Source organism: Mytilus californianus, unplaced genomic scaffold (assembly GCF_021869535.1).
Source record: "Mytilus californianus isolate M0D057914Y unplaced genomic scaffold, xbMytCali1.0.p SCAF_6, whole genome shotgun sequence".
Classification (NCBI taxonomy): Eukaryota; Metazoa; Mollusca; class Bivalvia; order Mytilida; family Mytilidae; genus Mytilus; species Mytilus californianus.
The window spans coordinates 80,287,497-80,314,593 of record NW_026262712.1 but is presented as its reverse complement, the minus strand read 5'-3'; the positions used below and the strand labels follow the sequence as shown (position 1 = coordinate 80,314,593).

Here is a 27,097-nt window from a genome sequence, read left to right as displayed (position 1 = left end):
ATTGATTTAAAAAATGTTCAAAGTGTTTAATCTTAAAGTAAGTTACAAGTTAATCATTTTCTCATGTCATACTGAACCATTATAAACTAAGAAAACTCCAGGATGGAAAAGTACTTTTTAATGTTGCCACAAAATATGTTCACCGTTAATCCTAGGTAATGTAATAATATAAGACTAACACTTTTTAGACAAGTAAATTAAGAAACTAAATAATTTTTTTCTTAAGTTATACTGTAAATTCAGAAATTATTGCAATGTTTTTATTATTGCGAAAAATGCGACAGGGTTTTAATCGCAATAATTAAAACTCGCATTTTGAAGTTTTTTATATGAATTAAACAGGATTTTTCTCAAAACGGCAAAAATTAAAATCGCAGTTTAGTCTAAAATGACAAAATCGCAATAATAAATGCACGCAATAATTTCTGAATTTACAGTAATACATATATTGTACCTGTCATGTTACAAGGTTTCCCGTCATATATCTTCACTCCTGACAATGCAGCATTCTCTGTTACTATAGTGACACCATCTGAAGAAACACTAATGCTGCCAGCAGATGTCACTGCAGTCACAGTTACAAAATATTTCTGCAGAAAAGTCGAAAAACTTGCAAAAATATAGTTATACTAAACACATTCTCCTAATCATACATAATTTTTATAAAATTGTTCCTGTGCATGTTTTGGCAGTATCAATAGGCTTACATTTAACCTTTTTTCAAGTTTTTTGAAGTTGCAGTTTAAATTCATCTCTTCAGACTGATCAAAGAGGAAAAATTCAGCCAACTGCTTAAGAAAGGTTTGTTTGTTCATTTGTTGGTGTCTATCATATATTCAACATATTTCACAGAATTACTTTAGTCTTACAAATATATTTTCAACTTTCATTTCAGAACAATAGTTGAATAACCATTTAAACAATGTTCAGCACAAACTTATATAATGTTACATGTCATTATGATAGAACAATTTTCAATATTTCTATAAAAATCAAAATGCTATTCAATGCCACATGCTGCTTTGGTCGACATTTTGCTTCAAAACTGTACATTTTACATGTTTTTGTAAAATTTTGCATTGAAGAACATTTCTAACCAAAATTAATTGATTTGTATCTGAATGACAATATATAGGTTGATTCTAACAGAACTTTGGTTTAGAATGTCATTCTTATACATCTTTGGGATAAATACTCAAAATTTGCCTAAATCTGTTAAACTTGCAGTTTTGACCTATTTCTAGGCATTTATAATTTGATCATCAGTTTTAAAATATGTCACAACATTGTTAAAACCTCAACATGCACACATGAAGCTGTAATACTGAACACTGAATAACATTTAGAAAATGGGTGCTGTGTGAAAATAATTCAGGCAAAATTGACCCTACCTTTTTATACTTTCTCACCTTTAATGGGTCTAAAGATAAACCTGTTTCTTTATATGCTGTAACAATCCCAACATCTTTTAATGATATTATATCACTTCCTCCTTTTGAAGAACCAATACTGACTCTATAAGTCACATTTAAATGTGGGTGTGCAAATCCAGACCATCTTGATGCTATACTTGTTTTGTCTGCCTTAAAATCAATATCTTCTATATCCTGCGGAAAAAAAATAATGTTAACTTCTTTAACTGAATAGTACAATCATTGTGCAAAAAATGAAGTAAAATTTTCTGTTCAAATTCAAAATTAAATGAAATTATGCATCTGCAATTACAGTAGTTAAAGTTTGCAATTCTTCATGTATTACACCTATAGTACTGATAAACTTATCATAGATACCAGGATTAAAATTTTGTACGCCAGACACGCTTTTCATCTACAAAATAATCATCAGTGATGCTCAAAGTTGAAGTTGAAAAGAGCGTTGAGGACCAAAAATTTCAGAAGTTTTGCCAAATACAGCTTAGGTAGTTATCTGAATTAATCATAGCCAACATCTTGATCTCTATTTCAATATAAAGTTGATTTTTTTTTTGCCAAGTACAATATCTTTGTTGTTCTGGTATCTGCTCAATTGAATCTCTTTGTTGATATGTTGGTGTCTGCCCTACTTTTCAGTTTACTCTGAAAATTCATAATTTCAAATTGATAATAAAAGTTTGAATATGAATTCTGCTCACCTTCAAGCGCATATCTGTTGTAAAATTCTGAAACAAAATAATAAAATACAAAATATCTTATTTCAACAATTTTTCTTCATAAATTCAGTATATCTAAAAAAAACTGTTCTCATTATAACTTATTTTATAATAGCAACTTTCTTTCCTTGCTATACTATCAAATCTTTTGTTTTTTATCCTTGATTCTCAATACAAATTTTTCATCAACAAGCCCTTAAAAACATTTTTTCTACTTTTACGAAGTTACATTTTCTTGCCTACTAAATGAAAATGAACAAAATTATTTCTCTTCCACTTTCCGTGGACACAGGTACTATAGTAAATTCAGAAATTTTTGCATGCATTTATTGTTGCAGTTTTGAAGAATGGACAAAAACATGAGATTAGTTATTGCAATTTCAGTAAATGTTACATATAAATAATGCTACCAAATTTGAAAATGAGAGTTTTTGTTTTTGGGATACCTTAACCCAATTTTTTACAGTAATAGAACTGGTTATTATGTACCTGTGAATCAATATCTAGAACCAAACCTTCAGCTGGTAATTGAACATCATGGATATATGGACTGGATGCCTGTATAGTGGTCAACCCAGCTGTGTTGGTTACTTTGATAGAAATGAAATATGTGTGATGTCCATGAAGGTACCAGTCTAAATCTGTGATTTTCACTGCTGTACAAATTGGTGGCATGGTAATTGAACAGCCACCTCCCTCTCTAAGGGGGAGATAACCTTGGACATCAATACTGTACTTTTCATGTCCTACAATAATAATTATGTTACCATGAAATCTGTCTAAACCATAACCCTCTTACATTAAAAACATGTGTAGACTGCAATCCTATTCCTAGAATACAACACATATCTATAATAAGTTAATCTTTATAAAGACAGTAGGGAAGGCTTCCACCATCTTGGATCACAAATTAACACAAATATTTGTTATGATTATTACCTAAAATTTTCTCACTTTGATGCAGTTTAACTACGATGACCTTTTTTTTTTTACTTTTCCTTTTCAAAAAAGAATTTGATTAGATCCATCTCACCAATCATTTCAAAACTGAGTTTTCTTTCCAATCACATTATCAGTAAACACTTTCTCCATGGTAATTCTTGTAAAATATGAGCATTTTGTAGAAAATTAATGGTTAACAAAACTTATTTCTTTAAAAAATATTTTCACTAATCCCTAATGAGGTATTATGAATTATCTAACTGACAGAGACATAAATAAATTTAGTATGTATACACTCAGTCCCTCTATAGATTTTTTTTTTCTTCCATTTGATAAAAAAAAATAAGATGTTGTATGATTGCCAATGAGACAACTATCCACAAAAGTTTAAATGAAGTGGATGTAAGCATTTATAGGCAACCCTACAGCCTTCAATGATGAGAAAATCCCATACCGTATAGTCGGCTATAAAAAGCCTGACATGAAAAATATGAAACAATTCAATATAGAAAACTTATTGCCTTATTTATAACAAAACAATTTACGAAAAGCAAATATGACAGAAACAAACCAACGACAAACACTTGACTTGGGACAGGCACATGAAGAATGTGGTGGGGTTTAAGCATGTTTGAAGGTGCCAACCCGGAGGTAACTGTGGATTCATTGTTTTTTGTGGCTATTTGATTTCATGGTTTTCCCAAAGTCTACTACAATTAAATTCATGGTTTACCTATACCCAAAAACATCTACAACAAGAATGTGTCCATAGTACACGGATGCCCCACTCGTACTATCATTTTCTATGTTCAGTGGACTGTGAAATTGGGGGTCAAAACTAATTTGGCATTAAAATTAGAAAGATCATATCATAGGGAACATGTGTACTAAGTTTCAAGTTGATTGGACTTCAACTTCATAAAAAAACTACCTTGACGAAAAACTTTAACCTGAAGCGGGACAGACAGACGGACGAACGAACAGACGAACGAACGGACACACAGACCGAAAAATATAATGCCCTATACTATCGTAGGTGGGCATAAAAATGGGTATCCCAAGAATAATAATGAATCCACAATATTTCTTTTCATTTATTTTCCTTTTAAAGATTTCCCTTTAAAATAGGGCATACTATTTGTCCACTTACCAACAGAAAATTCATATTCCAAGTCATAGAATTCTTCACTGTCAACAAAAGCATCAGATGCCCATGTGGCTAACAAATAGTCTCCAGATAATGATAGACTAATACTCCCTGTAAAGTCTGGTGGTGTGGTGTCAACAAAACAAGGCCCTATGGACTATATAATAAAATGAAACAAATATACATTTAAATGAAGCATTATATAATTATGATGACTGTCAAAGAAACATGCATTATATAATTCATGCTTTAAACAACAACTTTTTAAAATGATTCTGAGGTGAAAATTGTCATCAAAAGCAAGTGATATAAAAGCCATCCAAAACAAAGTGAAATCATACAGCAACAAGCATTTGATGAATATGTAAAACTGACAGAAATTTTAACATCTGATGCATTAAAAACGTCTTTCTTCACAACATGATATTAGTTTTCGCATTGTTTATCTCACTTCCTCAGTGCATTTCCTTTACATTTACTGTTTGTTTTTTTAAGTTGATCTCCATTCCAATATATTTGCTCTCTGTTCGACAAAATGCATACATCAGCTGACCTGGCTTTTTAAGTAAAACCTAGTTCATTCTATATATTAAAGAAACTGAAATTGAAAGCTGCTTATTGTACCACTGTTTCTATATATTATTCAAGTACTGTGGATTCGTTATTATTCGTGGAATACCAATTTATTGATTTTGTGGATACATATGAACTATGAATTCAAAGGTTCAAAGAAGTACAATATTTATATAAACTTGCATGCAGACTTGTGTTAAACCACAAAGTCAAATATCCAAGAAAAGACAATTCTTCCAATAGATATAAGAAGTTGTGGTATGAGTGCCAATGAGACAACTCTCCATCCAAGTCAAAATTTATAAAAGTAAACCATTATAGGTCAAAGTACAGTCTTCAACACGGAGCCTTGGCTCACACCAAGCTTTAAAGGGCCCCAAAAAATTACTAGTGTAAAACCATTCAAACGGGAAAACCAATGGTCTAATCTATATAAAAAACGAGAAACAAAAAACACTTATGAACCACATCACCAAACGACAACTACTGAACATCAGATTCCTGACTTAGGACAGGTGCAAACAATTGCAGCGGGTTTAAACGTTTTGATGGTACCAAACTTCACCCTTACCTGAAACATTAGTGTAACATCACTAATCCACAAACCACTAAACTGGTACCGTCGAAAATAAATGAATCCACAGCATTTTTCGTAAACAGTTATACACAAAATCTTAAGCAAGCCGCACGTACATTCATTATGCATTTTTCTTTAAGGTTACATAATCCATTATTGTTTAAATAATTCAATTAAATGTATTTAAAATGCTAGAATATACCTGTCGAGTAGGACAATTAATTAATTTAATTTTAACACTTACATTTATTCCTTCTTTATTTGATTTACTTATTGTTTTAATAACAATAAAGAACCTAGTGCCGTCAGGTATATTACTGTGCATGATAAGATAGTGAGCATGTTGTTTTGATGACTGAAATGCCATCAGATCTGGAGCAGAACTTCCAGATGTGGAGGATAATCCAACTTCATAATCATAAATCTGTCCTGGTACTAAAACTGGTTCCCAGGATATCTCCATCTAGAAAAAAATTGTGATGTGATTTTACATGTAATTATGTATAAGCTTAGTTTTGACAAAGAATGCTTCATATGTATAAAAAGAATAACTACTGGTATTCATAATAGATGTGTTCAAGCAGTAAAATTATCTGAGACAGAACTTTCTTGTGTGGTGACATGTCATACATGAGAACTATTTCTTGGGAAAATGGGCACAAAAGACAGTTTTTTTAATTTAATAATTATTCATTCAAATATCAATTGTGCTGATTTATAGCTTTATTTCTTTTTATTCATACCATGGATATATCAGTGTTTCTGTGATTTATTTTATGTAAAATGACAAAATTTGAACAAAGTGCTAAAGATGATTTCTGTTATTTACATCTTACCATAGAAGATTTAGATAGCGTTATCCCTATATTACTTGGTGCTCCAGTTGAGTTTTGACAGAACACACTACCATTCACTTCTACTACAGTACCATTCTCATACTGTTCCAATGGGTATAGGTCTATATCTGGTATTTCTGTTGCCTTGTCTCTGTAATATTAAGTGATATTGACAACTGTATGCTGGTCAAACAAAACTAAATTTAACAAGGTGGTAGTTGGTTTAGTTTTATTCAAAGAGGAACCAAGGAGTCTAAATTGCTCACCTGGAATTTGTTGGTTGGAATGTAACACAAGCACAAATATTGTTGTTGACTGACGGACTGACAGACGGATGGGTCAAAAACATTCTACCCTCCGCAACTCGTTGCGTGGGGGTATAATAAAAAGAGATGTGGAGTATAAATCTATAAAACAGCAATTGGACAAAAAAACAAAAGACATTTGTGTATACATGTATAATAGATACTTTTAATATTTGAAAACTTACGCACATTCTGTTGTTGGATTCGAAATAAGTCTTCTATTGCGGTCTGATCCCAGAATATAATACTTTGTTTGTAATGTGTTCTTTATCAAGCCTCCTTTAATTATTGCATTCTCAACAGCCACTTGTTCAATCTTTGGTACAGAAGTATCTATTGTAACACCATCAGAACAGACTGGGTTAGAAGGTTCTAATGCTCTGTTATAGGCTATTACTGTGAAGTAATAAGTTCCCTCTGAAAGAACTGTTTCACTAGCAAAGGTTTCATATGTTTCTACAATCTACAATATTGAATACCATAGGAAAAAACTATTTTTTTTGTGCGATATTACTCATAAGTTTTTGTATAAAAACATTTTGAAAGAATTTAAAGAATAAAGTTTGTAAACCCAAAAGCACTGAAAGACTGACAAAAACGTTATCTGATTATTCCAACAATTACTCTTTCACAAGAGTGCACACGCTGAAATGTCTCGCCTTCTTTACTAATCATTGATATTATGTTGATAGTCCTAAATATAAAGCTTTCTTACAACTGTCACATAAACTAACATTAACCAAGAAAACTAAACATTGACCAATGAACCATGAAAATGAGGTAAAGGACTCAAGGTCAGATGAACCATGACAGGCAGGCATGTAGAGCTAACAATTCTTCCATACAACAAATATATTTGACCTATTGCTTATAGTTTAAGAAAAACAGACCAAAACACAAAAACTTAACACTGAGTAATGAACTGTGAAAATGAGGTCAAGGTAAAATAAAACCTGCGCGACTGACATAAAAGATCATAAAATATTTCCATACACCAAATATAGTTGACCTATTGCATAAAGTATAAGAAAAAAAGACCAAAACTCAAAATCTTAACTTTGACCACTGAACCATGAAAATGAGGTCAAGGTCAAATGACACCTGCCAGCTAGACATGTACACCTTACAATCATTCCATACACCAAATATAGTTGACCTATTGCTTAAAGTGTAAGAAAAACAGACCAAAACACAAAAACTTAACATAAGCAATGAACCTTGAAAATGAGGTCAAGGTCAAATAAAACATGCCAGACTGACATGTACATTGTAAGATATGTCCATACACCAAATATAGTTGACCTACTGCATACAGTATTAGAAAAACAAACCAAAACACAAAAACTTAACATTGAGCAATGAACCGTGAAAATGAGGTCAAGGTCAAATAAAACTTGCCAGACTGACATAAACATGGTACAATATTTCCATACACCAAATAAAGTTGACCTATTGCATACAGTATTAGAAAAACAGACCAAAACACAAAAACTAAACTATGACCACTGAACCATGAAAATGAGGTCAAGGTCAGATGACACCTGCCAGTTGGACATGTACACCTTACTATCATTACATACACCAAATATAGTAGACCTATTGCTTATAGTATCTCAGATATGGACTTGACCACGAAAACTTAACCTTGTTCACTGATCCATGAAATGAGGTCGAGGTCAAGTGAAAACTATCTGACGGGCATGAGGACCTTGCAAGGTACGTACATACCAAATATAGTTATCCTATTACTTATAATAAGAGAGAATTTAACATTCCAAAAAATCTGAACTTTTTTTTCAAGTAGTCACTGAACCATGAAAATGAGGTCAAGGACATTGGACATGTGACTCACGGAAACTTCGTAACATGAGGCATCTATATACAAAGTATGAAGCATCCAGGTCTCCCACCTTCTAAAATATAAAGCTTTTAAGAAGTTAGCTAACGCCACCGCCGCCGCCGCCGTATCACTATCCCTATGTCGAGCTTTCTGCGACAAAAGTCGCAGGCTCGACAAAAATGGAAAAATCCAAAACAAAAGTTGAAGTTTCTACAAACAATATTAATGTATCCTTTACAGCATTAAGTTTGTAATAAATATAATAAATGCACATACATTAGGATGGCTTAGATCCAAATCAAAATCCTCTTTATTTGCACAGCTACTCCCAACAATGTATTGATAAAAGAAGACCCCACTTTCTCTGTCAAAGAACTGGTCCCAATAAGCTCTGATGGTCAGACCTTGTTGATAATCTACTTCTGGACTGCCAACAATACCATCATGGACCACACCTGAATGTGGGGGACTAATATCAATTGTTATCTAAAAAGAAGATATTACAAAATTACTACAATTATGTACCAAGAAAATACTACAAATGATTTCATCTGTCTCAACAGACAATCTATCACTTCTACATGAATGATAAAACAAGTGGATGTATATACAGAAAGTCCCATACATTTATTTTCAGATTATATTTCACATTTTCCTGGATTTCACTTGCACAAGTAGGGCAAAAAAAGGTTCAGTTACAATAAACAGATTACTGTACAAAGCAAATCTTTGTAGTATTAAATTACCAATTGAGATAAGTGGTCAAAGAGTGTTTTTACTCTCATCTAATATTACAAATTCAAAATAACATTTTAATGTGCTATACATGTATATTAAAATTAACCTGCAAAATCCAAATCCTTTTCAGTTTAAAGTCATTACTAATATCATGATGTTAAGATCTTGATCTTGCAGTTGGTTTTTAAAGTAAACCTTTTTTTTGCACCAATACATGTGAAAAATTGGCATAAAAACAACTCACCCTAACTGTTTCTAATCTTGAGATATATTTAATAAATTGTACTACAATCTGTAGAAAATTCTCCCCATTAGAACATCTATAATGTCCGTCAGTCATGTTCATCGTTGAAATCAAATAAAGTTTCGGTTTTGAATAGTACATAAACAAACTTTACCTTTTTAGTGAGGAGTGTTGTAATATTAGCTTTGTTTGTTACAGATATATCTATGTGGTAATCATAATCATGAACACCCTTGTATAAGTTGTGGATCAGTCCTCCATGTGCTTTTATCTCTGGTTTCACTTGGAAATGCCTATGGTAACATCCCATGAATGGAGTACAGTAACAGTTAGCTCCCCTGGCATAGGATTTATACATGTTTTCACAGTCCTCCAATGCCTGAATTACATAACAAAATTCAAATAAAAGAAAAATGTATGTTTAATGAAAGAAAATGGATTTATTATTGTGAGAAGAAAAAAAACAAGCCTTATCTCAAAGATCACGTTAGGTATCTATCTGTCCTGTAATATAGGAGTCATGGCAGAGTCGAGAACTTGCAATAAATATAATTGCATTTCAAAGGGAAAAAAAAAAACAATTGATCTGCACTGAATTACAAACTTGCCTATCACATTACTTATGTAAACTTTTGATATGAATTTCATAAAAATCTGGAAAGAAATGTAGGCTTGAGAGTGCTTACAATGCAATTTTACATAGAATAAACATTTCCAGGGGACACATATATAATTTATGTAGAAATAATTGATCAGAGCTGATTTTTCAAAATTCACCATCCATTGCTGATATAAACGTTTGGTATACATATACAAAAAAATCCATACAAGAAATATTGGTTAAGTATGCTTACACTGCAAAATTTTTTTTTCATTAGGGCATAACTCTTTCAAAAATTGTTGATAAATAGTAATTTCAAACTGGTCAGAGACATTGCTGATATATAAAGATTTACAGAAATAAAATATTTTCTACCATTTAAATCCATTGAAAAGTCTCTTGCTATGAAAGTATGATGACCCAGAATATTTGTAATGCCAAACATACTTAGATATTTTTGCAATGAACATGAATAATGAAAATTCTATTCGGAGTCATCACTGAATAATTAAATGGAATGATTACCTTTATTCAAGAGATGAAATATATTTGACATAAATATAAAAACTTACATCAGCCCCTCCTTGAGTGATTATATCTTCATGACCATGTAAGACTACAGTCCCACCATACTGGTCATACAGTTTCCAATAAATAGAATCCAAACCACTGTGATCATCATATGCCACCCATTCAATTCTGTAGAAAATAATACATATGAACTGATTTTCTTATTAACTGGTTTTTGGACTTAAAAGACATTTCAATTTTCTTTTGAGGATAAATGAGGACATGCAAATTAGCCATTAAAAAAATCTGACTTAGGGCTGGGGTCTTTATTTCTTTATTCTATAATGAGGGTGGTAAAGGGTTAATTTCGTGCAACGTTTTCGGCCTTTTTATTTCACGTGTTTTCGTGTTTTGACGTTTTATTTCTCGTTTTCTCGTGTTTGGTTCGATGTGCGTGCTTCGTGTTTCCCCTTATTTAATTTCCGTGTTTCGTGTCGGTACTCTTTATTTCTCGTGCTTGTCCCGCATTTGATTAAAAAGTTTTGCAATTCTATTGTATATGTATGGTATGTTATAAAGTCCATCAAATTACTATGAATATTTTTTTTATTGAAATCAGATGCAACTAGCGGACGCTAAAAGGTGACCGCAGCGTCTTCGTGTCCATTAATAGTGACTGCATGATCTCCAAGAACGGCTGAGTAATAACTTCTAGTACTTTTTTCCTTAATATTTACTATTTTATTTCTCATGCTTCGTTTTTCCCGATTTTTATTTTCCGTGCAACGTTTTTGCGATTTTTATTTCACGTGTTTCCGTGTTCAGACCCCCCCTTTACCACCCTCTATAATATTTAGGCCATTTTTTTCTATTAATTACATTTTCCCCATTATTCTTTCTTCTTTCTATTTTGGAATCCCATTAATCTCTATTATAAAATTTTATGGTCCATTTTTCTCTATTCTTTATTTTTTTTGCCCATTATTCTCTTTCCTGTAAACCATATCTAGAACCTCGTCAAACCCTATTAAAGCATATTTAAGCATACACCTAATCAGCAGAATAACTCCATTGAAATCCTTCATCTTGGTATTACTTGGCTATTGTGTAAAGGTTAAACGTTCAGCTTAAGAATTACTAGCAACGTTTTCCTTTTCATAATACAACTGGAGAAATTTTAATAGAAAAGTATCAAAATTGTTATGCTGTCACCTAAGCATTTTCTAATACATACTCCATTTAGCAGTTGCTTCAGACAAAGTTAAATATAAGATCTAAAAATTACTTTTTGATGATATTTTATATCTTAACTGATTGTCCTCTATTCAAAAACAGTTTTCTTGCCTTTTATAATAGTATTACTAAATTTACAATCTAAAACTGATTTTTTTTTTATCTAAAGTTGTCCGGCATAGTTGACCTTAAATGCATTTGGCTATTCTGTTAATCCTCATCTGGTCATGAAGCTCCTAACACATCTACTTATTTATATATCCTTGGCTTTCCAATATATTGGTTTGAGCGCCCCTGGTGAAGTTAAATCAATGTACAAAACTTATAAAGTCTTATTTTTCTTCTTTTGTCATCAGATTAAATACAGCTGTAATATAGCATTATCAATTTGTGCTACTCACGTCATTTGTGTAAAATATTCTATTCTATGGACACTTATATTGACTCTGTCACCTCGTGTCAACCACAAGTTCTCTATTACAGGGGGTGTGGCATCTCTGTATATTATTACTGTATCCTCATTAAATTCTCCAAGAACATCCAATGCCCTTACTGTTGATGTCAGTCTATCTCCATCAGTCCAGTTAACCTTGAGAATGTCATACTGGTTATGAATGTCAGATACGGAGGTCAAAGGTCGGGAATCATTCAATAAAGGGCTATGGACTTCAAATGAAACTTGAAAATCAACAATACCTGAAAAAAAATATCTCTATATATGTTCATGAAATGTTAATGTTCTAAGAATTTATAAAAATCTAACATTAATAAAAAACGAAACGACTTTTAACCTGCAACTGTGTTATTTGAGGAATCAGTAGTGATATTTTTATTGTTTGTTTAATCTAGTTTACATCCCATATCAAGTTGTGTGTGTGGATAATGACTGGAGTATCTGGTGAAAATTATATACATTAATCAGACAATATATCAAATGCTAGTAGATCTATCACACAAAGGTATGAAATTTTGACAGTACATGTATAATGAAAATGTTTATATAATATATTGAAATGGCAATAATTAACATGATAACTATATGAAAGTTTCGATGTCAATTGACCATGACTGGGAGGAAGAGGCATGATATCTATGGAAATAAGATGTCCTAATGCTAATACAATTGCACACCAAATGTCATTCAAATACCATTAGTGGTTCCTCTTAAACTAACCTTAATCACAAACTTTTACAAACTGTTGACGTTGACACTTGAAAAAGCATGCCTTAGTCTTGCTTTGTCAATTTAGTCACAGACGAGACAATTATAAAACCCAAGAAAAATATCAACTGCCTAGAACTTGAAATCTTTCGGAATCAATCAATGTCATTCTGTCACCAACAAAACAATTTCACCCGATAAGCATTCAAGCTTTACATTTTTTAAAATTTATAAATGATACATAATATATCATATAATTCTTTCTTATTTTCCAAATTTTACAATACATTACCATGGTGATTATTTAGAAACTTATTTGTCCTCCTGCCATATAAATCTTCATATATAGAGACCTCTTCACTTGGAGAAAACTTCTGCACCTCATTAAGCCAACGATTGTGTTCATGTCGAGTATTTATAAACCTGTCTGTCCATATTATCTGTAGTGTATCTGTATCAGTTATAACCCACTCATATGATGTATTCTGTGAAGCTGTGGAGCAGATTGTCTGCCGATGTTCATACTTATCAACAACAGATTGGTCATCAAACAGGAACAAAGTCCTTCCAGTTTTATAGTTGCCTGCCTTGTCAAAGGCAAAAAAATGTAGGGAGTAAGCGCCAGGTCTAGAAACAGTAAATGTGTTCTAAAAATAAATTATGAAAGCATTAAATCCATTCCTTCACAAAGCTGTAGTGATATACAGTAAACATCAATACATATAATTATATATATAAACAAGTCTAAATTGAAAACAACGTTCAAACCTATGATTGCGTTGGATAAAAACCGCAAATTTTATGCGTGTGCATGCAAAACAAATTTCTTGGTAGAGGGGTCTAAATACAGCACAAACAACATTTTCCAAAAGACCAAAAAAGTGAAAAAGTATATTTTAACAAAACACATTTGACTAGCAGGTCGAACAACGGATGTTCTTAAACCCTGCTGACTGCCACTGGTGATTGCCAAGTAAACAGATCACCAGATGTAACAAAATGGATCTTAACTATTAATTTAATACCAAACAGAAAACAATAAACTTGCGGAAAAGATGGTATACTGCAAACAAAAGGTGCAAAAATTAGTACACCATATCCGGATTTCAACAATTAATATCTCTTCGGTGATGTTAAGAATCGAAACAGTATTTTGAAGGCCATATAATTTACCTCAATTTAGGATAGACTCTTGAATTTTGAAGAGTCGAAATAGGATGAACAGATCATATAAGCCCAAAGGCAAATATAATACAAGCCCAAATGAAAAAATATAAACAAGTCTAAATTGAAAACAACGTTCAAACCTATAATTGTGTTGGATAAAAATCACAATTTTTATATGTGTGCATGCAAAACAAATTTCTTGGTAGAGGGGACTAAATACAGCACAAACAACATTTTCCAAAAGACCAAAAAAGTGAAAAAGTATATTTCAACAAAACGCATTTGACTAGCAGGTCGAACAACGAATGTTCTTAAACCCTGCTGACTGCCATTGGTGATTGCCAAATAAACGGATCACCAGATGTAACAAAATGGATCTTAACTATTAATTTAATACCAAACAGAAAACAATAAACTTGTGGAAAAGATGGTATACTGCAAACAAGTGCAAAAATTAGTACACCATATCCAGATTTCGACAATTAATGTCTCTTCAGTGATGTTAGGAATCAAAACGGTAAATATATATATATATACATATAAACAGAAGACTATGGAAATTCAGATACTTTAAATGTCAACAAATAATATCCTATATACTTAGTCATGCACTTCAAATTGAGGAATACACTGCTATGTTTCTATTTATGCAAACGAAGAGGCTCGAAGGAGTGTGAACTACCTCACTTGACAAACCCCTGAATAAAAAAAAATATCTACTACTTACTGTGCGGTTATCTACATGTATCTTGGATTGACCAAATACTGCACTCATACCATCAATTAGCTCCTCTCCATTATGACCAAGCTCAAAAACTTCATAGCCATAATATGATAATCCAGCCAAATCATCTTCCCAGCCTCCGAAGGTCAAAGTTATGTTTGGCTGAAAGATCACAATAAAAGTTAGAAATTATATGAAGTATTTACATATTTATTGAAGAGGATTATATTAGACAAGAATGTGTGACCACAGGCTCACACTATCATTTTCCTTGTTCAATGAACCATGAAATTAGGGAAAAACTATAATTTGGCATAAAAAGTTACGAGATCACATCATAATGATGATGTGTACCAAGCTTCAAGTTTATCTGACTATAGATTCATGGTACACTACCTTAACCAAAAACTTAAACCTGAGAATGTACTGGTCATGTTCAGTGAACTGTGAAATTTTGGTCATACCTTATTTGGCACAAAATTTATAAAGTGCACATCATAATGAAAATGTTTCATAAGTTTCAAGTTGACCATCATAAACCACATTTACCAATTTACCAAAACTTTAACCCAATACGAACTGACAAATGGACAGACAGATGGAAAAGAGGCGGAACCACAGACCAGAAAACATAATGCCCTGTCTACTATCATAGGCTTGGCATAAAAATAATTAATAGGAATTCAAATTATATTTCATATTATTTTTAACACCTTGTTGTACAACTGGCTTTGAAGACATCACATCATACACACTATTTCACAGCATAAACGAAACATTATCTGTATGTATACATGTATATCCAATATGGGTTATTAGTAATAAAAGTTGGCTAACTTGGCTTAATTAAGGAAAACAGTAAATAGTAAGTGTAATAAACAATATATACCGTGGATTCATTTATATTTGTGGTAACAAATTTTCGTGGATTGAGAAAAACTTGCATTTTCATGGATATTTGATTTTGTGGTTTTGCAAAAGTCTACATAAAAGCCTTATAGAAAACATGTAATTTGTTGAACATTTAAATTTGAGGTTCATCTGTATCCACGAAATCCACGAAAATTGGTATCCAATGATTGATAATGAATCCACAGTAGTATATCTAATAAAAAAAAAAATCTATATTATCATGCAAATATGTACTATATTTATTCAAAACACTAGCTGCTGTACTTTGCCACTATCATGAATAGGAGCTACCGAATTCAGGCTTGAATAAACGGTTTTATTCTCCAAAATGGAACCTGCTAGACTATAGAGTACGATAAGCAAGAAATAAGAGAAAAAATTCGATTTCGCGAGGTTTGTTTATGTTCTGCCATGTTTGTTATTGAAATTGTAGAGGGCGCTATTATCATTTTCAAAACTAATAATTTTACCTAATCCATATTTATATGTAATTTTTATTCAATATCAAATATAAACTGATAAATTTCAAAATTAAATGCTTCACTACAAATTTCTCCTTTCTTTTCACTGCATTGCTTAAATAAACTGGAATTTGCTTGAATTTAATGGAACGAAAAAAGTGTAAAAGTCAATTGGGAACCAGCTTATGCATAATGATGTATAAACTACAAAATGTAATCGGTTATTTGTTCCATTTTAGTGTTTCATACTGACGCATGTATTTTATTTTAGCTTAAGACCCTTCAAACTTTAATGTGACAGATATATTAAACATTATTTTACTCATGGATGGAACTGGTTTAAACATACACAAGTTTCTATATTGTTTTTTTTTGTGATTTTCACTTATTTCAACACTCGTGAAGTGTTCTAGAATCATTTACAAACATTTTCAACTTCTATTTGATGATGGAAAAACGGGTTTTTCCATGAAAATACCGCATACGATCACACATGATTTGAAATAACCAGAGTTTCATTAGACGTTTTCTAACAGTAACAAAAAGTTTTTTTTACCTGAATTCTCATGGCAAGAAGGGGGGTGGGGACAATGTACTAGTGCGAACTATACAAGGCAGATTACGGTATTTGAATGAGAAATTTTGAAGAAATTGTTTTCCTTTTTCATTAGGTTATGATGGTCCATTGTTTTGGCAGCACCTTTAGGCAACTGTTCTCTATCAAATAACCCATAGTAAGAAAGAGTGTAAAAGATTTATTCTGGGTTATGTTTATCATAGAAGGATTTTAGAAGCTTACATTTTTTAAAGCTACTTACATTATCTGTTATATCATTTGTGACAGAAGCAAAAGCTTCACATCCTAACCCTTGTGTAACAGAACAATGGTAGGGGTTGACAAGATCCCAGTGGAACTCAAACTCACGGACCAAAGTCTTTCCTTCATAATAGTATCTGTTAATTCCATCTGTCTCTCTGTTATGTACATCTACATAACCACCATTTTCTGCAGATACTGCAAACATTATTCTAAAATTGGAATCAATAAGTGTTTCAAGATATACTCTAAAAGTTTATTTTGTTTTATGATAGACACAAGCTTTCAGTTTTCTATAGCTGAGATTTTCTTTTTTAATCTTATACAGTTAGTGGGTATAAGTTTTATGATCAAGCAGCACTGTAAATTCAGAAATCATTGTGAGGTTTTTATTACTGCAAATCATTGTGACTCTGTGAGTATTGCAATAATAAGAGCTCGCATTCTGATATCTGATACACATATCTGTAAAACACTTATCTTAAAATCGCAAAAATCAAACTAGCATTTTTATTCTTTCTATAAAAATCGCAATAAATTTTCTGAATTTACAGTATTTGATTTTTGAAAAAAAATTTAAACCATTTTTGGAAAGTGTTGACATTACTATTTCAATCTTTGCATTATAATTTATCGCATTTGTTTATTAAGTACTTTAACATTTTTAACATGGTCAAAACAATAATTCAAATTTTTGAATTTAGTTGATTTATTCACTTTTAATGTATGATATGATTCCGTGGGAACAACATATGTTTCTGGACTAAAGATCTAAAGTTTTGAAAGCAATAATTATAAAACATCTGAAAGCATGAAAACCAAAAGGACCTAAACAGAATAATGAATAGACAAAACCATCTATGGTTATTTTTGCTTATTAAAAAGAATTGTAACTATATTTTGGCACAATTACTATTTTAGGATCTGGATATCTACATAATGTATATAATGTATTATTTAAAGCACAAAGTAAAAATTACTGGGTGTTTTGGTCCACAAGTGGGTACCAAATTAATGATTCAATGTATGATACGATATTCGTGCTAACAACACCTCATACTAGAGTAAATTTCAACAGGTAGGCCTTAGATCAAGAGCTTGGTAAGTCAAAATATAAAACATTTTAAGAGCATAAAACACAAAAAGTATCAGAGAAAGACGTTTGTAATCAATAAATAAGCTGAATGTTCAGTGAGGACAACAAAACTTTCTAGAAATACCTACTTATCATCGTGTAGTGTAGTTGGAAAGCGACTTAAGCTAAACTTGTTTGAGCAATCCTTAGAATCCACAGGTAGGTCCCTGTCCATTCCACTACAGTACTTCACCTGTGATGACTCATAGGTTCCATCTGCAAAAAATACACAAATAATTAAAATAAACTTAAGCACCATCAAACTACTTTTTCTGCTCAGAAATAAGGTCATGAAAGGGATTTTCAATATGTCTTTTTTTCCATCTTTAATAAAACTTCATGACAAGCCAAAAAGTTTAGCATTTTTGTGCCTATGAACTCATAATATTTAAGTTTAAAATTTAAATTAGAAATACATACTATCCATACTTGAGCAAGCGTTAAAATCTCTGGATACCAAATATCTTAAAGGGGACATGACATAATTAAGAGCTATGCCAGGAGTGCAAAACATGTCCTTGAAATGCACACTGAAAATCATTACATAATAAACTACTATAGGCACTAATTATTATTAGACATACAACACTAGGACTGAAGGCATTGTGGTTTAAAGGCTTATATACACAGATCATCTCAAATCTATCCAACACATTGAAGAATTTGTCATTTTTTACATATTTTCAAATTTGTTGGATATAATTAAGTGATCTGTTATATACTTTTTCAAAACACCTACTCTTATAAAATGACAATGTTATCCTCTGCACAATCAGTCCAATTCTAAAAGCAGTCACATAATGATCTGCATCCCTAGTGTCTGGTGGTTGTAAAAACTTGGCAGCCATACCAGTCTCAATAATACTAAACCCCACAAAGTTTGTCCAATAAACAGGTATATCATTCTCCACATAGTTAGGGTTATTTTCCAACTTGTGTAGCCTGCTGCTATCATAAAAAGCTGCATGGTTAAATGCAATGGTAGGATCATTCATTACTGAAAAAGTAAAGGGAGATAATCGTCACTTTCTTTAACACAAAAGCTGATGTACACAGAAAATACTCAGCTATACCCTTCAATATCTGAATATATACTACTTTTAGTATATGAATTAAAAAAAAGTGCTACATATGTGATATCAGTACATGTATCATTGAAAACCATGTATATATGTAACATATCTGTCTTTTATCATTTACGGTATCAACAAATGCCATGGGTCTTATTTTCTTAGTTTTACTTGCCATGAGCAACATGACAGGTGCCACTAGTAGAGCAGAAACTGCTTACCCTACAACAGAACATGAGATCCCCCTGTTTTTTCGTGGGGTTTCTGTTGCTCAATCTTTAGTTTTCGATGAAGTGATTTGTGGATGGTGTTTTGTTGGATTTTTTTTCTTTTGGCCATGTACCAGTGTTGTCTATCTTCCACTTATGTGGAACCTTTTTAATACCAATCTGTTGGATTGTTGTTCATCAGATTGTTTTTTTTGCTTGAGTGTTATCTTCCTTCAACTTGTTGATTTTTATATCTCCTTTAGTAACCTCTTACCTTTGTTGACATATATGTTCATTTCCTTTTACTAATATTAAAGTACCTACGACAACTGTTAGACCAATGCATATTTCTCACAACAAATCTATTTCAAATATTGTCATGTCATTTGTAAGTTAATAAAATAGTGGTTTTTAAATAATACTTAAACTTACTTTTTTCACAGTGATTACCGGTAAAGTTCCCTGAACATTTACAATTAGCTGCCAACTCATCAGCACAAGTTCCTGGATAACAACGGGTACTTTCAGCTCTCCAGTTACAGGTCTCTATCAATAGTAAAAAAATTACCTTGCTAATTTTGTTGATAAATTTCTATGAAGTAAATTAAGTTTCACCTATTCATAATAAACAGCTGCGCCATGAGCGCATGATACGCCCGCCGTCTTGTGTGTGAATTTTTATGCAATAAGCATAAATAGTTTCTGACATACGGCGTGACATGCGAAAACCCCTCCCCCTTTTTTTACAAAAAACTCAATATCTCTAAAATAAAATTTTGAATCAAAACCAAAAAGTATAGAGATCTTTAGATTAATATAACTAAGAAGTGTGTAAAATTTTAAGCAATAATCATAAATTGTTTTTGAGATACGGCGCGACATGTGAAAACCCCCCCTTTTAAAAAAAAAAAATCAATATCTCAAAAATAAAATTTTGAATCAAAACCAAAAAGTATACAGATCTTTAGATTAATATAACTAAGAAGTGTGTAAAATTTTAAGCAATAATCATAAATCGTTTTTGAGATACGGCGCGACATGTATAAAACCCCTCCCCCTTTTTTACAAAATACTCAATAACTCAAAAATAAAATTTTGAATCATCACCAAAAAGTATACAGATCTTAAGGTTAATATAACTAAGAAGTGTGTAAAGTTTTAAGCAATAATCATAAACTGTTTTTGAGATACGGCGCGACATGTGAAAAACCCCTCCCCCTTTTTTAACAAAATACTCAATATCTCTAAAACAAAATTATGAATCAACACCAAAAAGTATACAGATCTTAAGATTAATATAGCTAAGAAGTGTGTAAAGTTTTAAGCAATAATCATAAATTGTTTTTGAGATACAGCGCAACATGTGAATAAAAACACACACCTGTTTTAGTTACTAAGTCCCGTAACTCAAAAAGTTTTAATCTTATTTTCACCAAAAAGTATACAGATCGTTTGACCATCATAAGAAACAACTATGTTAAGTTTCATGAAATTTGGATAAGTCATTCTCAAGTTACAGTGCGACATGTTTACGCCGGACAGACAGAGGGACAGACGGACAATGTTTTCAATTATATAGCAAATGAAAAGGAAATGAAGTCCAACTACCGGTATTTGTGAATATCTTACATCACCACACCCCCCCCCCCCCCCCCCCCCCCCCGCTTTCTGACTTTTATTACAAAAAATGACTACGTCCAAATATCTGGCACTTTGAGAATACTTTAAAAAAATTAAAATCCTCAGTGTACAAACAACCTAAAAAATATTAAAGCTGTCTCTCAAAAACTGTAAGAGGAGATAGCTGGACAAACCATGATTTCTTTATGCAGCTAGTATAAAAAAAATGACTATGTCCAAATACCTGGCATTTTGAGAATATTTGAAAAAAATCAAACTCATGTGGACATGCACAAATGTATTATGTGTATAAAAATGGATGCCACATCTCCTTTACAAAATATAAAAGCTGTAGCTCAAAAACTGAAGGAGGAGATAGCTGGACAAACCATGATCTCTTTATGTAGCTAGAATAAAAAAAATTACTAAGTACAATGTACAAATACCTGGCACTTTGAGAACATTACAAAAAAATCAAAATCCTGTGGACATGTACACCTCTATTATGTGAAGAAAAATCCTACAAAATATTATAGCTGTAGCTCAAAAACTGTATCAGGCGATAGCCAGACAAACCATGTATCTACCCGGTATATAACCGGACAAACAAAAGGAAAAAGGGATGGACGGATGGACAGGGGTAAATTAATATGCCAATCAACATTTTGTTCCGGGGGCATAATGAATTTAAACAGTATGGCTTTCTACATAAAACAAAATGCTCTAAAAAGAGTGGAGACAGGAGGCATCATCACGAATTCCCCAAAAAATGAATGCTGAATTCAGAATTCACTAAAAAATAAAGCATTCTTTTCCGGATCCTGAAAAATTAATCATTAATTCCTGAGTCCCAATAACATTAAATCCCATTCTTGAATTCCCACAAAAATAAAGGAGCTATCAATCCTGACATCCCAAAAAACAATTATATATCCATGATGTTTACTCAGAAAGAAATATTTGACAGCAATGATAATAGAGAAAAGAGGAAAGGAATGGTCCACTGTTTGGATGAAAAACATGAAAAAGAAATCATTAAAAAAGTAGTTAAATACTAATACAGTTTTGTTTTAAGCAACTGCACATAGTGATGATTACGATTTCCTTATTGTTTAAACCTTTTTAGGTGTAACCGTTTTAAATTCATAATAATTAAATTACATGTATGTTTCATTAGAATCTGTACTTTTGATTGGCTAAAAGTAATCGTAAGGCATTCCAAAATTAAATAGTATTTCTACATAAAATTCAACATTTATGACTCCGAAAAACAAAGAAATTCTTGATATAACTAGTAATTTCATAGTTGTAGAACATAAATGTAATTATAAGAATTGAATGCTTCTTTTTGTAATTTCATAAGGTTTGTAAAAGGCCTGATCGTGCCCAAATTTATAGTATGAAACGCTTCCGCACTTTATACCAAATGTGCTCCGTCAACGCTTCTACACCCTAATTAAATCACAAAAGTAACTGTAAGCATTCAATTCTCAAATAAAAAACAATTGTTTTTACAATGCTTATGTTTTACTATAACACCATTGTGAACACAAATGAGTTGAGTATCAAAGTTAAATTGTATTGCAATGTCAAATTTTTACATCCTATCCATAATGCAAAGTTATCACAATAGATCTAATGAAACTAAAAATATATACTTTGACAAGAATTGGCATCATCAGTTTCTGGAGTATATGCTCTCCAATATGGTCTGGATGCCACATCTCCTTCACAATACATGCATTTATGGTTTGTGGCAGTTGTACATCGTCTGTGATTACAGTTACTGATCTTAGAGCAAACTGGAATTGACAGGAAAATAATTCAATATTATGTATATGAAAAAGAAGAAATTTATACTCAATTAACCTTATTTTTAAAGCATAGGTGCCAATTTGACAGGTTTAAAAGATAATATGATGTTTCAATCCCCAATAAATCATGATTTCGTTTTAAGAGAGAACTTATTCTTTTTTTTAATATCATGTAAAAATACCATATAAATTGGTTAGTATTAATCTTAACTTTCATCAAACTTGTGATTGTGTTCTCTCTTCATGTAATCCTGTAAGATTTTGTTAAAAATTCTCCAATAAATATAATACATATGGAAAATAAACTGTTGACACAGAAATGTCTCGCTTTTTGTATATAATACAGTCGACTCTCATTATCTCGAAGTCAGCCAGACCAGAGAAATATTTCGAGATACCCGTAGTTTGACTCAAACGTATACTGGAAGTTTGACAGACCAAGTGACACAACTTTTGCTTCGCTTGGTAAGGCTAAAATAAATCTGGACAAAGATGAGTAGGGGATCGATATTCTGGTCTCAGAACGATGTGTTTGAATATGTTATGGTCTTCTATTATTATGATACGATTTTATGTTTTCGTCTCTTATTTATTTCTTTGTACAGTTACATTTTTTTCTGTGGTTTTTAGCCGAGAGAGTAATTTCCAATCGATCTTAGCGTTATTTAAAGTTGACAAAATTGATCATTCTCGTATACAAGAGATTTTAGAAAATTTAGATTTCTTTTCGATTTCTTTTACTTCAATCTTTTACCGCAAGAGAAAATACAAAAAGATTAAGGACGCCTATTGGGTAGTTTTGAATTGATCACCACGGAAGTCTCAATCCCTACTTTATACACAACCAAGCTCATTAGTGTATGATTACGGTAATTTGTTTTTAAAACATTTTAAATAATTTTTCATAAACTATTACAATATATCACTAATTATTAATCAAGGATAATCTTAGGTAAACACTCGTGGAAAAAGAATGTCATATTAATCAATACATTGGTCAGTGACCGGAAATTTAATTACACATGTATTGTCAGATTAACACTTCAATCCATTTAAATCCCAGAGGTCATGTTTTGACATATATGTGTATTAGTTCGAGATAAATAATGAATTTTGAATGCTTTTGTTAACCTTGGGACCGTAAATTTAGTTTGAGTCAACCGAAATTTTCGACTCATCAGGAGTCGAAATACATATATTCATATGGAACAAAGATCAGGACCACGAGAAAACTTCAACTCATCCAAAATTTCGAGTCAACCGAGTTCGAGACAACAAGAGTTAACTATAGTTTAATGCAGATTAAAATGGCAATATTTTAACTTGTAAACTATGCAAAACATTAAAAGTCAATTAACCAGACAGGTGCAGGGCCAAATAACCTGCATGGAAATGAGAAATGCCAAGGCTGATCAAAACTGTATACCCAATATCATTGAATTGATTATTATCAGTGGTTCCCTTAAAACTATCCTAATTACAAACTTTAACAAGTAAACTATGCAAAAGTTTTAAAGTCAATGGACTATGATGATGGTGCAGGGCCATATAATCTCCTTGAAAATGAAATTGCAAATGCTTATACTGTACAACTGCATACCAAATACCATTGACTAAACACTAGTGGTTCATCTTAAACTGATATCTAATCACAAACTTTAACTGTAAACTATGCAAAAATTCAAAGACCATGACTGAGGGGAGGAGTCAAATAATCTCCATGGAAATGAGATGTGCCAATGCTAATACATCTGCATACCAAATATCATTGACCTATTACTAATGGTTCTCCATGAACTGACCTAATCACAAACTAATAAATGAAAACTAAACAAATGTTTCAAAGTCAATAGACAATGACTGAGGGGACATGGACAAATAATCTCTATGGATATGAGATGCGCAAATTTCATACAACTCCATTCCAAATATCATTGCCCTACCTCTAGTGGTTCCCTATAGGCATACACTGATTTGATAACAAACTATTAAATTGTTGAGGCTGCTGTCACTGGAAACATCACATCTATAAGCCTCAATTGTCCGACTTTGTCGAAACAATACAAAAACTACTTTTCAAGTAAAATGTTCTTTACCTGTGGGTTAAAAAAAATGAAGATACCCCAGCTAAAATCCAGCAGACTGCCATCAAACCTCAGATATATTCAAATTCTGTGATTTCAGTTGTGTCATTAAACAAGTGAACATATAGATCATGTGACAAACAGGTATTGATAACAAAGGTATTTGGTTTACACGTAGATGAAATCACTTAAAATAATATTCACTTATATATGTCCTATTAAAAGACTTCAGCATATGGTTTCCATTATGAAATACTTACTTCTACAATTAGAGCCATCAGAGTAAAACCCATCATTACAGTCAATACAGTTGTTTGGACCGGTACAGCTTCCTCCACTGGACTTCAGTGGTGAGCTATGACTTCTAATTATTTGTTGGTCATCAGGATAATAGATATTACAAGCTCCATTGAAATTGGTTTTTCCATCACATATTGCTAAAAATACATTAATTACAGCAAATTAATTCTATCTTAGTAACAGAATATTATTAAAAGTACACATCATTGTTGTTATGATGTGGAAATACTGAATGCAGGGTCTGGATCATCATCTGTGATCACCCGTGTGTCAGCTGCATGCAATTGATCAGGTAACATGTGTACTGAAGCTTAACTGATGAAGATGATTACCAAAATTAAATGCAATTTGACTTGAATAAATTATTTTCATTGATGTAATGTTAAGGGTTGAAAATATATAGATTTGAATATAACATATTTAGCATAACAATTTTCATATTTCTGAAAGTTTGAAGAAACTTAATAATAAGCAACTTATATACATGTGAAATACACATATAGGATTTCATTAGCAGCAAACCAGTTTCTCCTCTTAAACGATTAGCTCCTTGTACAATATGAATGTTGTAAAATTTTAAACTATCAGCAAACAGAAAGAGGCTGCACGGCAGATGTTAAAATTGCTTACACACTACATTTCAACATAATCAAGCTCCAGACCAAAAACATTTTTTGCTTCCATAGAAGCCAAGAAAACTTTCACGTAAATTTTCTACCCAAGGTCTTTCAGACAGACAGAGTCAAGCAGTTACTATACATGCTTTTGCCTTTGGCGCACAGGTAAAACCTCTCTAAACATGAACTGTGAGAATTGTATATTATAGTTTATGATACATAAAAACCACAAATTAAGGAAAAAAGGAAATAAATTATCTTTAAAAATAATATATATACAACTAAGTATGATGTACCCTCTGCCTTTTCATTTTGAAGGTTTGAGAAATACTATAAGCATAGGTATTAAAAAATTATTTATAAAGAAATGTATAGAAACAAAGGTTTTCATATAAATTCTCTTTTGTTCAATTTTGAAGAGTATAATTCTTATTCATATTACATATCACATAAAAATTGAAAAAATGTAAAATGACACCGTAAACGTACTTTCTAAATTTTAATTAATTTACAAAATCGATCATGCTTTAGAACTTTATAACAAGCCTTTTAAAGTCTTAAAACTGCAAATTTTCCACTCAACTTGCTACTTTATTGTTTGATTGTCTGCTTACTAATTGTTCATTTCTTATCATGTAAATAAGTGAATATTACATACACTTTGTTATTGACAATGCTTCAATATGCACAATCTTTTTTATTAGTAATTTAATATTATCATTAATGACTATTCATGTCAATTATAAAAGCTATAAATGAACATTTGATAGTTTCCTAATAGTTGGTTCAATGTAATGGTGTTTTTTTATGCAATTTATTTGTTCTGAGTTTATAAGCAAATCTGAACTTTGCAAGAAGAATATAAGAACACAGCATTCATGCGTCATTCAACGTAAAAAAGAAGAATGCATCCATGGGATACAGATGCTCCCTCTTGTAAATATGCAAGAGTCAATGTACTTATTTAAACATACTGATGCAGATGTTTTGTTTTCTTTGAAACTAATGACATTTCTTTCTGTATTTTGTCATTAGATATTGTGTGTGTGTGTGTTTTTTTGAGTACTCACATTGTTCAAGAACAATTCTAATTAAAATATAGATCTATGCCCTTGAAAAGCAATTTTTGCCCACTTTGAATTTTTCTTGCAGACATTCTTTTAGATCAGAAACTTCAAATGGCATTGCAATTAATGTTCTTCAAAATAACATTTGTTGCTATTCAAAGTTTCTCTTTATCGCTATTCTAGATTATGCAAAAAACTTTTAAAAAACAAAATCAACTTGCAAGGGCAATAATTCCCATAAGG

General features: G+C 31.6%; 1 protein-coding gene across 1 annotated transcript in view; it reads right to left on the bottom strand.

Annotated features, from left to right (window-relative positions):
* Positions 1-27,097, bottom strand: part of LOC127706632 (uncharacterized) — a 116,701-nt gene that overhangs the window by 68,703 nt on the left and 20,901 nt on the right. The window contains exons 4-23 of the mRNA XM_052211288.1: positions 25,131-25,307; positions 22,631-22,774; positions 19,785-19,898; positions 18,813-19,070; positions 18,163-18,289; positions 16,940-17,150; positions 14,752-14,910; positions 13,150-13,504; positions 12,097-12,391; positions 10,525-10,651; positions 9,506-9,730; positions 8,646-8,855; positions 6,715-6,992; positions 6,225-6,375; positions 5,633-5,851; positions 4,242-4,395; positions 2,639-2,895; positions 2,132-2,158; positions 1,410-1,607; positions 455-590 (exon numbers count right to left, since the gene is read on the bottom strand). Of these exons, the coding sequence (XP_052067248.1) occupies positions 455-590; positions 1,410-1,607; positions 2,132-2,158; positions 2,639-2,895; positions 4,242-4,395; positions 5,633-5,851; positions 6,225-6,375; positions 6,715-6,992; positions 8,646-8,855; positions 9,506-9,730; positions 10,525-10,651; positions 12,097-12,391; positions 13,150-13,504; positions 14,752-14,910; positions 16,940-17,150; positions 18,163-18,289; positions 18,813-19,070; positions 19,785-19,898; positions 22,631-22,774; positions 25,131-25,307 (3,822 nt within the window). The remainder of the gene's footprint in view (positions 1-454; positions 591-1,409; positions 1,608-2,131; positions 2,159-2,638; positions 2,896-4,241; positions 4,396-5,632; positions 5,852-6,224; positions 6,376-6,714; positions 6,993-8,645; positions 8,856-9,505; positions 9,731-10,524; positions 10,652-12,096; positions 12,392-13,149; positions 13,505-14,751; positions 14,911-16,939; positions 17,151-18,162; positions 18,290-18,812; positions 19,071-19,784; positions 19,899-22,630; positions 22,775-25,130; positions 25,308-27,097) is intronic.